This window comes from Schistocerca piceifrons, chromosome 6 (assembly GCF_021461385.2).
Source record: "Schistocerca piceifrons isolate TAMUIC-IGC-003096 chromosome 6, iqSchPice1.1, whole genome shotgun sequence".
In the NCBI taxonomy this organism is placed as follows: Eukaryota; Metazoa; Arthropoda; class Insecta; order Orthoptera; family Acrididae; genus Schistocerca; species Schistocerca piceifrons.
Genome location: NC_060143.1, coordinates 114,289,387 through 114,304,806, shown reverse-complemented (window position 1 = coordinate 114,304,806; position 15,420 = coordinate 114,289,387). Strand labels below are relative to the sequence as shown.

At 44.0% G+C, this 15,420-nt stretch overlaps 1 protein-coding gene and 1 pseudogene across 1 annotated transcript in view; one reads left to right on the top strand and one right to left on the bottom strand.

The window, feature by feature from the left end:
- LOC124803172 (pickpocket protein 28-like) overlaps nucleotides 1-15,420 on the top strand; it is a 91,383-nt gene that overhangs the window by 51,398 nt on the left and 24,565 nt on the right. The window contains exons 8-9 of the mRNA XM_047264355.1: nucleotides 4,955-5,014; nucleotides 7,148-7,334. Of these exons, the coding sequence (XP_047120311.1) occupies nucleotides 4,955-5,014; nucleotides 7,148-7,334 (247 nt within the window). The remainder of the gene's footprint in view (nucleotides 1-4,954; nucleotides 5,015-7,147; nucleotides 7,335-15,420) is intronic.
- LOC124804012 lies at nucleotides 1,371-1,485 on the bottom strand (annotated as a pseudogene).

Genomic DNA, 15,420 nt, shown 5'->3' with positions numbered 1-15,420 from the left:
ATTGATTTATGAAGCACGGTACTGTAATCACAAATATATGTGGGCTGTGGCAGGGTTTCGCGGTGGTCAGCCAAGTGGACCAAGCGACGTCGCAAGTTTGGCCGCCGACGGAATGCGTTTCGCTGTGGGCAGGGTTGCAAGTACGACACACTACGGGACGAGGCTTTATTCGAGTGCCATACTCAGTGTGCTCTCTGAACCGAAGCTGCCAGTGAAGAACGGGGAACAACCTGAGAGTGGGGCTGATTCTGTTTGGTAAACCATTTAGGTGTATATTGAATATACACTGATGTGCCAAAGAAACTGGTATACGCATGCGTATTCAAATACAGATGTATGTCAACAGGCATAATACGGCCCTGCAGTCGGCAACGCCTGTATAAGCCAACAAGTGTCTGGCGCAGTTGTTAGATCGGTTACTGCTGCTACAATGGCACGTTATCAAGATATAAGTGAGTTTCAACGTGGTGTTATAGTCGGCGCACGAGAGATGGGACACAGCATTTCCGAGGTAGTGATGAAGAGGCGATGTTCCCGTACGATCATTTCAAGAGAGAATCGTGAATATCAGGAATCCGGTAAAACATCAAATCTTCGACATCGCTGTGGCCGGAAGAAGGTCCTGCAAGAACGTGACAAACGACGATAGAAGAGAATCGTTCCACGTGACAGAAGTGCAACTCTTCCGCAAATTACTGCAGATTTCAGTGCTGGACCAACAACAAGTGTCAGTGCGCGAACTATTCAACGAAACATCATCGATATGGGCTTTCGGAGCCGAAGGCCCACTTGTATACCTTTGATGACTGCAAGACACACAGCCTTAAGCCTCGCCTGGGCGTGTCAACACCGACAATCGACTGTTGACGGCTGGAAACATGTTGCCTCGTCGGACGAGTCTCGTTTCAAATTGTATCGAGCGAATGAACGTGTACGGGTATGGAGACAAGCTCATGAATCCATGGACCCTGCATGTTAGCAGGGGACTGTTCAAGCTGGTGGAGGCTCTGTAATGGTGTGGGGCGTGTGCAGTTGGAGTGATGTGGGACCCCTGATACGTCTAGATACGACTCTGACAGGCGACACGTACGCAAGCATCCTGTCTGATCACCTGCATCCATTCATGTCCATTGTTCTTTCCGACGGACTTGGAGAATTCCAGCAGGACACTGCTACAGAGTGGCTCCAGGAACATTCATGTGTGTTAAAACACTTCCGCTGCCCAGCAAACTCCATAGACATGAACAATATTGAGTATATCTGGGATGCCTTGCAATGTGCTGTTCAGAAGACATCTCTACGCCCTAGTACACTTACCGATTTATGGACAGCTCCTCAGTTTGCCTCACAAGGGCTGAGTGCACCCTGCTTGCCAACAACACTCTGCTGACCGGGTCACCCATCCAAGTGCTAGACCAGCCTGGCAGCGCTTAACTTCGGTGATCTGACGGGAACCGGTGTTACCACTGCGGCAAGGCCGTTGGCTTAATGTTTGTTGCTTGTAAAATATTTAGTATTACAGCGTACACTTCCGGCCTGACTCGTCGAAATCGTCTTCTGGAAAAAAGAATATTACTTTTGGTCAGGGCGTCAATGATATAGATGCAAATGATTTTTTTATTGACATTTGCCCCTCCCGTTACTACTCCGTGGATTCGCACATTTGTATATCTCATCTGATTCGTATTTCAAGAACATGAGGTGCTGAAATGCGTCTGGCGTTTGTAATTTGCTCTGCTTCGGCGAACGAAGTTGCTGTTGTGATAGTAAGAGCATGAGCTAGTTGCCTTGGAAAAATACACTACTGGCCATTAAAATTGGCACACCAAGAAGAAATGCAGATAATAAACGGGTATTCATTGGATAAATATATTATACTAGAACTGACGTGTGATTACATTTTCACGCAATTTGGGTGCATAGATCCTGAGAAATCAGTACCCAGAACAACCACCTCTGGTCATAATATCGCCCTTGATACGCCTGGGCATTGAGTGAAACAGAACTTGGATGGCCTGTACAGGTACAGCAGACCACGCAGCGTCAACACGATACCACAGTTCACAAAGAGTAGTGACTGGCGAATTGTGACGAGCCAGTTGCTCGGCCACCCTTGACCAGACGTTTTCAATTGGTGAGAGATCTGGAGAATGTGCTGGCCAGGGCAGCAGTCGAACATTTTCTGTATCCAGAAAGGACCGTACAGGACCTGCAACATGTGGTTGTGCATTATCCTGCTGAAATGTAGGGTTTCTCAAGGATCGAATGAAGGATAGATCCATGGGTCCTAACAAATCTGAAATGTAGCGTCCACTGTTCAAAGTACCGTCAATGCGAACACGAGGTGACTGAGACGTGTAAACAATGGCACCCCATACCATCACTCTGGGTGATACGCCAGTATGGTGATGACGACTACATGCTTCTAATGTGCGTTCACCGCGATGTCGCCAAACACGGATGCGACCATCAGATGCTGTAAACAGAACCTGGATTCATCCGAAAAAATGACGTTTTGCCGTTCGAGCACCCAGGTTTATCATTGAGTACACCATTGCAGGCGCTCCTGTCTGTGATGCAGCGTCAAAACGTTCCCATCTGTTGACTCAGGGATCGAGACGTGGCTGCACGATCCGTTCCAGCCATGCGGATAAGATGCCTGTCATCTTGACTGCTAGTGATACGAGGCCGTTGGGATCCAGCAGGCGTTCCGTATTACCCTCCTGAACCTACCGATTCCATGTTCTGCTAACAGTCGTTGCATCTCGACCAACGCGAGCAGCAATGTCGAGATACGATAAACCGCAATCGCGATAGGCTACAATCCGACCTTTATCAAAGTCGGAAACGCGATGGTAGGCATTTCTCCTCCTTACACGAGGCATCACAACAACGATTCACCAGGAAACGCCGGTCAACTGCTGTTTGTATATGAGAAATCGGTTGGAAACTTTCCTCATGTCAGCACGTTGCAGATGTCGCCACCGGCGCCAACCTTGTGTGAATGCTCTGAAAAGCTAATCATTTGCATATCACAGCATCTTCTTCCTGTCGGTTAAATTTTGCGTCAGTAGCACGTCATCTTCGTGGTGTAGCAATTTTAATGGCCAGTAGAGTTAAAAAAAGAAAAAAAAAAGGAATGTAAGTCAGGCAGATGGCGAAATAATCTTCAAATCATACACACATCAAAAACGTTTTGCATCACCGCAGTTCCCAGAACTCCTGAAGATAGACACTGACTGTGGATATTGTATCACAGATACAGTCCCTTTGACTGTTCAGAGATGTCACTAAACCCGCCCAAAGATGTAAACAATCATACATGAGCAGCGCCTATTAGACGGAGGCCGCGCGGAGTGGCCGTGTTGTTTGAGGCGTCATGTCACGGACTGTGCAGCCCCTCCCGCTAGAGGTTGGAGTCCTCCCTCGGGCATGTGTGTGTGTGTGTGTTGTTCTTAGCATAGGTTAGCTTAAGTTAGTTTAAGTAGTGCGTAAGTCTAGGGACCGATGACCTAAGCAGTTTGGTCCCTTAGGAATTCACACACATTTGAACATTTTTGAACATTAGAGGACGGGGTCCGACAGCCGACCAGTTCCAGTCTTTCCACCAGGAAGAAGGTGCACGGTTCCTGTTGTCTGTAGTTAAACCATGCCTAGACGGTCAATACCGCGGTTCACTCTTGTCCGCATTGTTTCTTTGTGCCACGAAGGGCTCTCAACAAGGGAAGTGTCCAGGCGTCTCTGAGTTAACCAAAGCGATGTTGTTCGGACATGGAGGAGATACAGAGACACAGGAACTGTCGATGACATGCCTCGTTCAGGGCTACTGCTGCTATGGATGACCGCTATCTACGGATTATGGCTCGGAGGAATGCTGACAGCAGCGCCACCCTGTTGAATAATGAATGCTTTTCGTGCAGCCACAGGACGTGTCACGACTCAAACTCTGCGCAATAGGCTGTATGATGCGTAACTTCACTCCCGACGTCCATGGCAAGGTCCATCTTTGCAACCACAACATCATGCAGAGCGGTACAAATGGGCCCAACAACATGCCGAATGGACCGCTCAGGATTAGCATCACGTTATCTTCACCGACGAGTGTCGCATATGCCTTCAACCAAGACGATCGTCGGAGATGTATTTGGAGGCAATCCGGTCAGGCTGAACGCCTTAGACACACTGTCCAGCGAGTGCAGCAAGGTGGAGGTTCCCTGATGTTATGGGTGGCATTACGTGGGACCGACGTACGCCGCTGGTGGTCATGGAAGGCTCCGATACGTGAATGCCATCCTCCGACCTATAGTGCAACCATATCGGCAGCGTATTGGTGAGGCATTCGTCTTCATGGACGACAATTCGCACCTCCATCGTGCACATCTTGTGAATGACTTCCGTCACGATAACGACATTGTTCGACTAGAGTGACCAGCATGACCAGACATGAAGCCTACCGAACAATCCTGGGATAGATTGAAATGGGCTGTTTATAGACGACGTGACCCACGAAGTACTGTGGGGGATCTACGCCGAATCGCCGTTGAGGTGTGGGACAGTCTGGACCAACAGTGCCTTGATGAACTTGTGGAAAGCATGCCACGACGAATACAGGCAAGCATCAATGCAAGAGGACGTGCTACTGGATATTAGAGGTACCGGTGTGTACAGCAATCTGGACCACCACCTCTGAGGGTTTCGGTGTGTGGTGGTACAACGTACAACGTGTGGTTTTCATAAGCAATAAAAAGGGCGGAAATGATGTTTATGTTGATCTCTGTTCCAATTTTGTGTAGAGCTTCCGGAACTCTCGGAACAGAGATGATACAAAACTTTTTTGATGTGTGTATATTCGGCAAATGCCTTCAGAATGTTAATGTACTGACCACTGCATATGCACGTTACTGAACGGACTAGCAATCTGCTGAACAGTAACAGTTTTGTTTTCGTGTTGCAGAAAGAGAAGGAATTCGTGTTTGCGGCTTGCAGGACGCCGCTTGTATCGAGCATCACCAGGGTGAGTTTGTATTGTATTTTCTTTCCTCAAAATGTCATATTAGTATCATACTCATGCGTTCAGATTTCTTCTGTTTTACAGCAATTCTTTCCTTCCTAAAAGTCGAACTGACGGAAAAAGTAAATATCCCTTTGTTATGTAATTATTTTGAGTTCTCCGCTGTTGCCGTTAATCTAAGTTCGATGCAAACACTCGAACTATATCGAAACGATAGCTTCAGAATGTAGGCTCATTGTTCATCAACACTTTAATTTTCAACTAATACCAGTTGTTCCTGATGTAACATAACACAGAATTGCTCGAAATTACTCATCTCTTTTCATATCACCGTTTTTATTTATCCAGTCAATTTGTATTGTGCCAAACCCTTTCCAAGTTTCATACATCTATGATTTATAAATGTGCAGACTGAAGCAACGAATGAAAATTTGTACCAAGGCCTGATTTGAGCTCAGGTCTGCTGCTCACAAGGCAGATGCACTAACCACTACGCCACTCTGGCATCATGGCTGAGCAGAACTCCATCGACTGCCGTAGCATGCCTCCCCACTCAATCCAAATTCTCATTCACGCCTCAACCCATACGGTATTCCCGCTTAACTCGGAGCGCACTGCAGAGGCTCTTCAGCTGCATTGGTTTATCACATCAGCATCGAAGAAACGGGGGATTCTGCCTGAAACCCAGGCATAGGTGCTTTAATCAACTGACTCAGTATGTCTCCAGACCTTTTCAAATCTCAATTTATGATGTATGTATATGCAGACTTTAGTGACGAATGAAAATTTGTACGAGAGTCAGGATTCGAAGTACCTACCCCTGGGTTTCGGGCAGGATCCCCCATTTCATTCGCTGCTGAGGTGCTATTCAAATACAGTTGGAGAGCCTTTGCAGTGCTGTTTGAGTTTAGTAGGAATGCCAAGTGGGCTGATATGAGTACAGGAATTTGGACTGAGGAGGGAGGCGTGCTAGACTAGTCTGTACAACTGTGCACTGCCAATGTGCCAGGGCGACGTAGTGCTCACCGCAACTGCCTGGTGAGCAGGAGACTTGAGTTCGAATCCTGGGCCTGGCACAGCTTCTCATTTTTCGCTTCAGTCTGCATGTATACATCATGAATGTTCTTACTTACATTTACTTTATTACCATACTTGGTGTAATTCACGTTTTTACAATTAATTCCACTTTAAGAAATTATCCCCAGAATTTATTGAATGTCATGATCATGTCTTGTCCGATTGGTTCGTTGGAGCTACCATCCAATGTGGGTTATTTACCTCCCGCCGGAGGTTCAAGTGCTCCCTCGGGCATGGGTGTGTGTATTGTTCTTAGGATAAGTTAGTTTAAGTTCGTTTAAGTAGTGTGTAAGTCTAGGGACAGATGACCTCAGCAGTTTAGTCTCTGAGGAATTCACACACATTTGAACAATTGTGGGCTATTTATATTCCAGTGTGAGACTCAAAAGTCGTTCTGAAATGCCACAAATGAGGAATTCTCTATCCCTCGTGGGAAAATCTCTTATTGTCAGCTTCCACGCAGCTGTCGTTTCCATCTTGGACCGTCTGGAGATTTTGTACTGGGAGAAGTATACGTTCGGCTATGGCAGTGGTGCGAATTTGAGAGCGCCATCGCAGCACTTTCAATAAAGTTCACTTGCTCTTTATGGTAAAACATCTTGCCGTATGGACAGTCTGCTGTCATGCGACATTACCGTGTCTAAATAGCTACACTGGTATCTGAACTATCCGCAACATGTATAGTGATGACCGACATCTTCTGTGCGCTTTACTGACCCCCTACCCCCTCCTTAAATATGGCTGTGAAGTCCAACGAGGTGCGATTTCACACTAAACCCGTGTGCTGCGGTTGCGTGGATCAAATGCTTAGCACCACTCATTGTTACTTTAAGCCAGTCTGTGTCTTTTGCAGCTTCTCAAGATGAAAGGGAAGCTGTAGCCTCTCATTGCGTTTTTCAAACCTCCTTTTGCCACCTCGAAGAAAAAGGGGGTGAATTACTGTCGAACAGTACAGATAACAACGCTAGTGATCAGAATTTTCTTCAGTACTTTGTGCGATCCTCTCAAGTATGTTAGTTTAGACGACTTGGTTTCAGACGTTGTGATGTGTTTTTCCAGGAGAGTTGGCGCGCATGCGATTCCACACGTCAGGTGGAGACCACGCCGGGAACGGTGGGAGAGGTCGGGAGTCGTCGGACCCAACCGCCAGCTGCGTGTGCCTGCCCCAGTGCTCCGATAAGTTCTACTCGGCCACCGCCGAGAAGGTCGTTCTCAGCCCGCAGCTCTTCAACTCGTCCCTCGTCCTGTGAGTCTGCACATGAGCCGTGCACGGCTCCTGTTCATGCCATTTATCGTTTGTCATCGTCTACTACGGTACTGCCGCCTCGTTTTCTTTTTACTGGCGTCACTAACTTCCTGCCTTACTTTCCCGTGAGTGGCAGCAGCAGCGCGTATCGATAGTGCACTGTCGTACCATCTCTGGAGCGACCGATACTATTTCCGGGCCGTCGTGCGTCTGGAAGTCGGTTGAAGACGGACCAGCAGTGCAGTCGGAACGCAGCAGCACGGAAGTTCAGTCGGGCACGGAGCAGCAGTCGGGTACCAAGCTGGCAGTCAGTAGCAGGCGGGTCCGCACGGTGCAAGACGCAGACAGAAGGCCGTTGGCCGGTCGGTCGGCTGGTGACATGTGGACTGCTGAGCACTGGCGAAGGTGGGCTGCCGTTGGTCGTTTGCTCGGCCGGTCGTCTCAGCCGACGATGTCTTGGAACCTCGGGACGAACACCATTTTCCGAGTTGGGATGTGGTTGGACATTGTCGTTGGATCTGGCCATTGGAAATCGGTCAGATAGTCGGTCGGTTGTGAACCGTCCCTAGGTCGTGTTGCCTCCTGATTAAGAGGTTGCCGGTCTGGCTGCCTGTCTAATCTAAGCGTGCGTTAGTGTTATTTCCCAGGCCGACCCTTGGAACCTTCTGAGCGCCGCTCCTTCTGTTTTACATAGTGATTTCCTTTTATTTTTAAGTACTGAGTGTGGCCTTCAGTCGAGGTTTAGCTTATTTAAATTGCAAGGCTGTTCTTTTAGGCCTTAAGCCGTAAAATTGTTTTTTGCATGGTGTGTGTGGCCTTCAGCCGAGTTTTAATCTCTCTGAAACTAAAAATTCAAAATTTTGGTCTTCCCCTTAAGTCATAACATTGTTATTCTTCAGTATGAGCCGAGTTTTACATGAAATATCTTAAGCTAAGGCCCTCAGCCTTTTTAAATTAAAAGCTCTTCTTCCCAGCCTTTAGCCCGTTAAATTGTTTTGTTGATATGCGGCCTTCAGCTGAGTTTTCAGATTATTTAGAATTAACTTTGAAAATCTTTGTTTTGGCCTTAAACCGTAACACTGTTCTTGCTTAATGTGAGGCCTTCAGCCGAGTTCTATGGGAGAGATTTAAGCTAAGGCCTTCAGCCTATTTTTATTGAAGTAAAAGAAGTGAAACTTCCAGAAGAACTACTGTACCTCAGTTCCTTGCTTAGGCCTTGGGCCTTGGATTTTCGTATGTGGCCTTCAGCCGATTTAAATTAAATCTCAGGAGCTCTTACGTTAAAACCCTGGGAGTTTTTTAATTCTTGCTTATGCTATTGTGTGTTTTAAGTAATAAAATTTATATGTTGAGTGTAACTGGCAGCAACTTATTTTGGCCCCTTTGCACGCCCGCTCTGTCCTGCTAAATCAGGGATTTCAATACATGTACGATTTTTATACATACACTTTCGGAAAAAAATTAGTACTCCCTTTCAGAGGTTTCTAATTCACTCTAAATTTATTGTTGCAACAGTGCATATGGAGTTCATGAAATGATTACGTTTCCAAATCCATAGAATAAACTGTTATGAGGTACCAGGTATCGACCCAAGATGCAACATCCGTATTAGTACATGGTGTAGCCTCCACGGGCGGCAATGCAGGTGCTGACTCTGGGATTCAGTCGATAGTACAGATGGTGAATACTGTCCTGGGATACATTATGCCACGCCTGCTCAATCTGTTCACGTTGTCCTGTCAGAGTTGTTAGTTGACGTGTCGCACGAGTCACTTCTTATCCTATTATATATCACACGTGTTCAACTGGAGACAAGTCCGGAGGTCGTGCTGGTCAGGGAAGCTTCTGATGCCTTCAGACCATCTTGAGTTTCAGTAGCAGTGTGTGAGCGAGCATTATCCTGTTGGAACAACTCATAATGTTCCTGTTGCAAGAATGACAAACGAACCGGTCTAACAACATTCGAGGGCTGGTTAGCGTCCCTCCAGAAGCAGCAAAGGTGAACAAGAGTTATAACTTTTCGCACTGTAGACCGTAAGGCTTGGGGTGGGCCAGTGTGTTGGAGGAAAGCATTCTACGAGACAGCGTTCATCAGGCCTACGTCGTGCACGCAAACGAACATCACTTGTGTGCAGGCAGAATCTGCTTTCATCGCTGACGACCACGGCGCGCCATTCCATCTTCCAAGTGATCCTCTGGTAGCACTTGTCGATCCGAACTGTGCACGCCGATGGTGTGGCGCGAGTGGAAGATGGGCTAGAGTTGTGCGTGCCCGTAGTCCCACTGCTAATAACTGGTTCGCAACAGTTCGTGTTTACACGTCTCAGCACACAAGCCCTCTTATCTGTGCTGTGGTAGCTGTGCGATCTGCCACTGCTGCCCTTACTATACGATGATCCTGGCAGACGTCTGTGCTGCGTGGACTCCAAAACCTCGTCTACGGCAGAACGTCCTCGTGGCCGTTGATACCAGCGCGTCCAACTTGTGTGGCAGTTCTCCGAAAGGACTGTCCCGTCAATAGGAAGGCCACAATTTGATCCCTTCCAAACTAGCTCAGTTGGCTGTAGGAAGCATGAGTGCATCTCTGTGGCACGGTCGCCTGCTCTCTCCACACTTTCGCAACACAGTCTTCTGGCATTCCCTATTAAAGAGTAGACAGTGATGGTACGCTGTTAGCTACGCCACTACGCTATCTGTTGGCGGACGACGTTGAAACCATTACAGTACTTCTACTGTCTCCCAGGTGGCATATTCCGTCATCGGATCAAAATCAATATCATCTTTCCAGGTGCGCCAATATTTTTTCTGGTAGTGTATTTGACGTGCAAAATTTACCGTGTTTCCAGTAACTTCGGCTAGAAGAATGAAGGTTCCTTTCGAAGGTACCCACCACTTCTAGTCACTTTACGGAAACCGTTCTTATTTTGGTGCGTCAGAGAACTATCGGGATCTTTTCGATTATTAGTTTCCTGCCTTTCCTGTGCTCATCATTTTATTGCGATGCTCACTTTTCCTTTTTCCTGACCTTGTTCCTTGTTTAGTGTTTTAAGACTCCTCTTTGTTGATTTCATTTTCTTCTTTGGAAATGGGAAACGCTGAAAGTGCCAAAATTCGATATTTTCGTCTTTTTTTTCTAAACCCCTGAATGTGTCACGGTTGATAACTTGAGGTACGTTGGAAGTACCAGAGAAGCATTCGCGTTCTTCAAAGTACCCCCACTGCGTTTAGTAGTGTTAAGTTCATTTGTTCGTGACATTAGGAACGCCTTATGTGTCGAGGGTGTCTGACCGTGGTGGTACACATGTTGTAACGTGTTTCTCGCTTGCTTTCCTATGTGCAACAAGCAGTAGTTCATTTAACTTCATTCCAGTTATCTTTTACTTGTATCTTTTGTGTCCAGTTCTTTATGATGGAAAAGAAAGGCAAGATTAGAAACACAGAGAATCATAATGAGTTAAGAAACCAACGAAGCCGCATGTAAGAAAGAAATGGCAGCTTTTTTTCAGAAAGAACAACGATAAAATTATGTAAGTTCAAACTGTTAAAATTTAACTACATACTGGACAGCGTAATGAAATAAAATTTCGTGTGATTTTGGGTTCAAAGTGAATGATCTTCCCGTACTAGGAAATATTCCTCATTTCCCATTAACCAACAAATTAATTACTGAAAAAAGAAAGACGTATTAGCCACGGTCGATTTTCTTGATGTGAAATGACAGGGAATTGTATTTTTTGTTGTGCCAGTGCTCTGTATTCTTTATCGCTGCTCAGAAAATAAATGAGGTGATGCTGTGCAAATTCAGTGATTCCTTGGAAGGGAAGCATGGCAGTTACATCTTTACCTGAACTTCAGTTTCTTATATTTTTTAATTATAAACGGATTACACTTCTCCGACACATTTTCTGTCAGACGTTACAAATGATGTGAAACAGTTATAATTTACATTCCTTCGAATAAAAATGTTTGTGATGTGACTCTTTCTTGGCTTTTTCCTGTTTTATTACATTTAGACATTTATTCCTATGAAACAATTTGTTCTTGATCTATTCGTTGGTGTTTTTCCTACTTTAGGCTACTCATCTTGAGGTCACAGGTCTCGTATCCGTTTCTGTTTACAAATTTGTCCTTGGGCGGGACCCCCCTTGAACAAAAACAATTTTCTCTTCTTTTACCCAGACAAATTTTGGTGATGTAACTGCATTATCAGCGGGATTTCACTTCCTTTTTGTTAAACAATACGAAAAATGCTTTTACGACCCGTACAAATATAAACTGAATTTCTTATGCGAGTATTCATAACTTATAAAACAGACAAGACTTTTTATATATACTGTAGATCTTGGGGTTTTTAATGTTTTAATTTACAGTTGTTTTCCTTTTACGGTTTGTCATCTGTAGCCATATACAACTTAATGTCCAGAAGTTATTTACAAAGAAAATTTACGAGTGGAGATGTAATGATAGGCATTACATGAATTAGTTCTATGTTGAAGACTGTATGTTTGTATATGTGTGGCTGTTTTTGTGTCTGTATATACAAATATTTCACTTACTTTTTTTGCTAACGTAGTTTTGTAAACCGTGACAGTGAAAGTAAAAATTGTAGTTTTTCTCAGTGAAGATAAAGAAATTACAAAAAATTAATTCTTATAAGAAAGGTTTTTCAAGGTATTCCAAGGTGCAACGTGGTCATGTACATAGAAAGAGATATTCTGTTCAAGTTTAAAGATGTTGCACCCGAGATAATCATGTCAGTACCACATTTAATTGTCTACGCGTTACATTATTACTCTACTACACACCATTAATCAGTAAGTGAAATCAAATTAAGTGGAAGTATTATCAAAAACCAGTTACAAGTTAAAAAACCTTTTAAAATTGAAGTTGAAGGCAACTAACAGAAATTTCCATTTTCGAGACAGGGAACGTTTTTAAGACATCGAAGAGCTCAGTTCATTTGAAAACGTCACTTGTTCCACGGTAGAAGACATTTCGTTTCGAGATGCAAGTCGTGCATAACTGACGAAGTATGACTTAACTGTCCACACGCTATGTAACTAGTTGTAAAAATATGCAGAGTGTTACTCATCACTGAAACTCTGTAATTGAAGAATTAAAAGTATCCTCCAAATACATTTAATATATTACATAGCAATAGAACACATAGGACTCGTAATATTTGCAAACGCAACCTGATGTCTCACAAGAATAAAAATAGTAGAAAATGCTGCAAACTGCTTATGGCACCGATCAGGAAACATCATGTGTTCCTAGGTACACTGTCTTCCAGGTACAGCAATCTCCCTATGGTGAATATTAGTAGTCATACAACAGTGTCTTGGGTACACCCGGAGTTCTTTCACGTATGAAGATTTCTCTCCGTTAAGAATGACGTGCTGAGACCTCTTAAAGCCGATCACAGAGTTCGTCTGTTCCGTACGCTCATATTTCTTTCATTAGATGGCGGCTCAGAACTGAACGCCTTCCGTCGGTCAAGGAAGACGGCATCAAACTGGGCGCCTGTATCTATTGCTTTCTGGATCTCGTGGACGAACAGATGGAGCTGGGTTTCACTCAATAAACGTTTCCGGAATTCATGTTGACTTCTACAGAGGAGATTTTCAATAAACATCATATAACACGCGAGCATAAGATGTGTTCTAAAATTCGACAACAGAATGACGCCCGTGACAGGGGTCTGTAGATTTCTGCGTCTGTTCGACGGTATTGCTCCGTGCACTTTTTCAGTGAGTAGAAGCCTTCTGTTCTCCCAGCGACCGAGGACCTACAGCAGACTGTTTCCAGAATAAGAGCACGTTGTTTCACACTATGTAGAGTCGTATCGAAATCCCATCATTTCCTGTCGTCTGTGCTATGCCAAGCGATTTCAGCTGATATTTGCTCACGCAGTTACTTATTTCGACATCTGTCATTTTGACGTTCGTGCGACGACTGAAAAGTGAAACCGCAGTACTCTCTTTCCCGGTGAAATGATTTTAGAAAAAAATAGGTTTGTTTATAAATATCTCATCTGCTACCAGTCACGATTTTATTTTTTTTATTTTTCTCACGACGCATTTCAGGAAATGATTTCAATTTTTAAGTGAGTTTTTTGTGTTTGTCATGTCATTCCTATGTGACGTTGTTGATGTGTGAGATAGAAATGACATAACAAACACAAAAACGCACTTGAAGAAGGGAATCATTTACCGGAACGCGTCGTGAGAAAAATAAAAAAAAATAAAATCGTGACTGGTAGCAGATGAGTTATTTATAAAGAAACCTATTGTTTTCACAGTCGCAGGCTTTCAGAACCATTTGTAATGGATCAAATCAGATTTTGGAAAAAAGGGATTTAGTACTTCGGGCTTCACTCTGTCAGCCTCTGTTTCCATCCCGTTAAGGCACAGAGAAGTTGAACAGATCGCTTGTTTAATGATTTAAAGTAAAACCAAAATCAGTTAGGGTTTTCGGACAGGTCAACAGACAGAGTTTTATTTTCGAATCTTTTTTAGGCTTCACGCACCGCTCTCCATCTGCTAATTACGTTTTTTCGTAGTTTTGTTTATCCATGAGGTTTTGGTTACGTTTAAATCTGCGCTGAAGTTCTCTTTGCTTTCGGAGCAGCTTTCTGACACGGCTCCCGAACCGTAGCGGGTCATTCCCACCCCTCACAATTTTGCTCGGCGTACATTTGTCTAAGTTGTCTAGTCAATACTCTTCAACTTTGTCCATTTATACACGTTATTTTCAGTCTCAGAGAAGAATGTTTTGCTCTGATTGCTCAGGTTAACTGTAAGGTCTTAATCGGTCTTCTTCTTTTTCTGGTTTCATCCGGATTTCTGGTGAGCGTTACGGAAGGTGGCCTGTTCACCGGCATCCAGGCTTAACGCGCAACCCAGTGTAGCCACAGGTGCATTACTCGGCCGATACTATCGTATTTCCTTATTCTCCATTCCAGTAGGTTTTCGTTCACATTGGGTCGATGATTTTCACTTGATTCAGTACTAAAAGTCTCTCATCGACTTCCTAATGAGTAATCTCAGATCCGTAAGGCAAAACAGACATAGTGACTGGCTGATAGAAGCAGGTTTTGAGATTTTAGGAGATGGATCTTTATTTATTTATTTCAAAGACTGCCACAAAAAAAACAGACTTTGAATTCTATATGTATTTTATCATTTTTAAGAAGGCTTCCTAAATATTTAAAACTGTTGGCTGTTGAAGACGAGCTACAGACGGCTGTCTATAGAGTGTGGAGCTGCTAGATTAACTGATCAAATAATTTTCGGGTTCTTCTTCTGTTTCATGTAGACCCACTTTCAAAGCAACTGTATAACAGTTTTCCGTAAGACTTTTGAAATCTTCTGTTGAGAAGATTTTAAGTACTTCACCATTTGCGTGAGCAAACCTACAGTTGGATGCAACATTTGGGTCGATGATTTTCACTTGATCCAGTCCTAGAAGTCTCTCATCGACTTCCTCTTGAGTAATATTTTGTGTTTCGTTTTCATGACTTTTCTGTCAAGTTATATCCAAGGTGATATTTAAGGCGAAATGGATTTTTCCGGATTTGACTCCATTGTAAACTCTGAATTTCTTTGCCACAGTCGTCTTCATTCTGTAGGATATATATATTTGTAACAATATGATGAATTTTGTGGGGAATTTGCATTTCGTTGACGATATTTATTAATTTTTGGTGATTTACGGCGTTATACAACATTTTGTGAGATACGAAAAGAAACTGATATCTGTATTAAGTTCTATTGACTATTATTGCCCCAGATGTGATTAAGTAATGTTTTATAGAAATGTTCTTTCGAAAGCAACAATGATAGTCTGCAATTAGTTCTGATCTCTTATGGAGACACGCGGAAAATGTTTTGTATGTAACCTCCAGAAAGCAAATGGCCTGTAATTGCTACAAACAAAGGCCTCAGTTTTCCTTTTCGTGTGGAGCTGACAATTTCCATAAAATATTTTGTTCTGCAATACGTTAATCGCCTTTTCTATACCCGACAGCGGTGTAGGTTTGACTCCTGATCTGCCGTGTCTGGGCACAGAAATTAAAAAGAAGCTG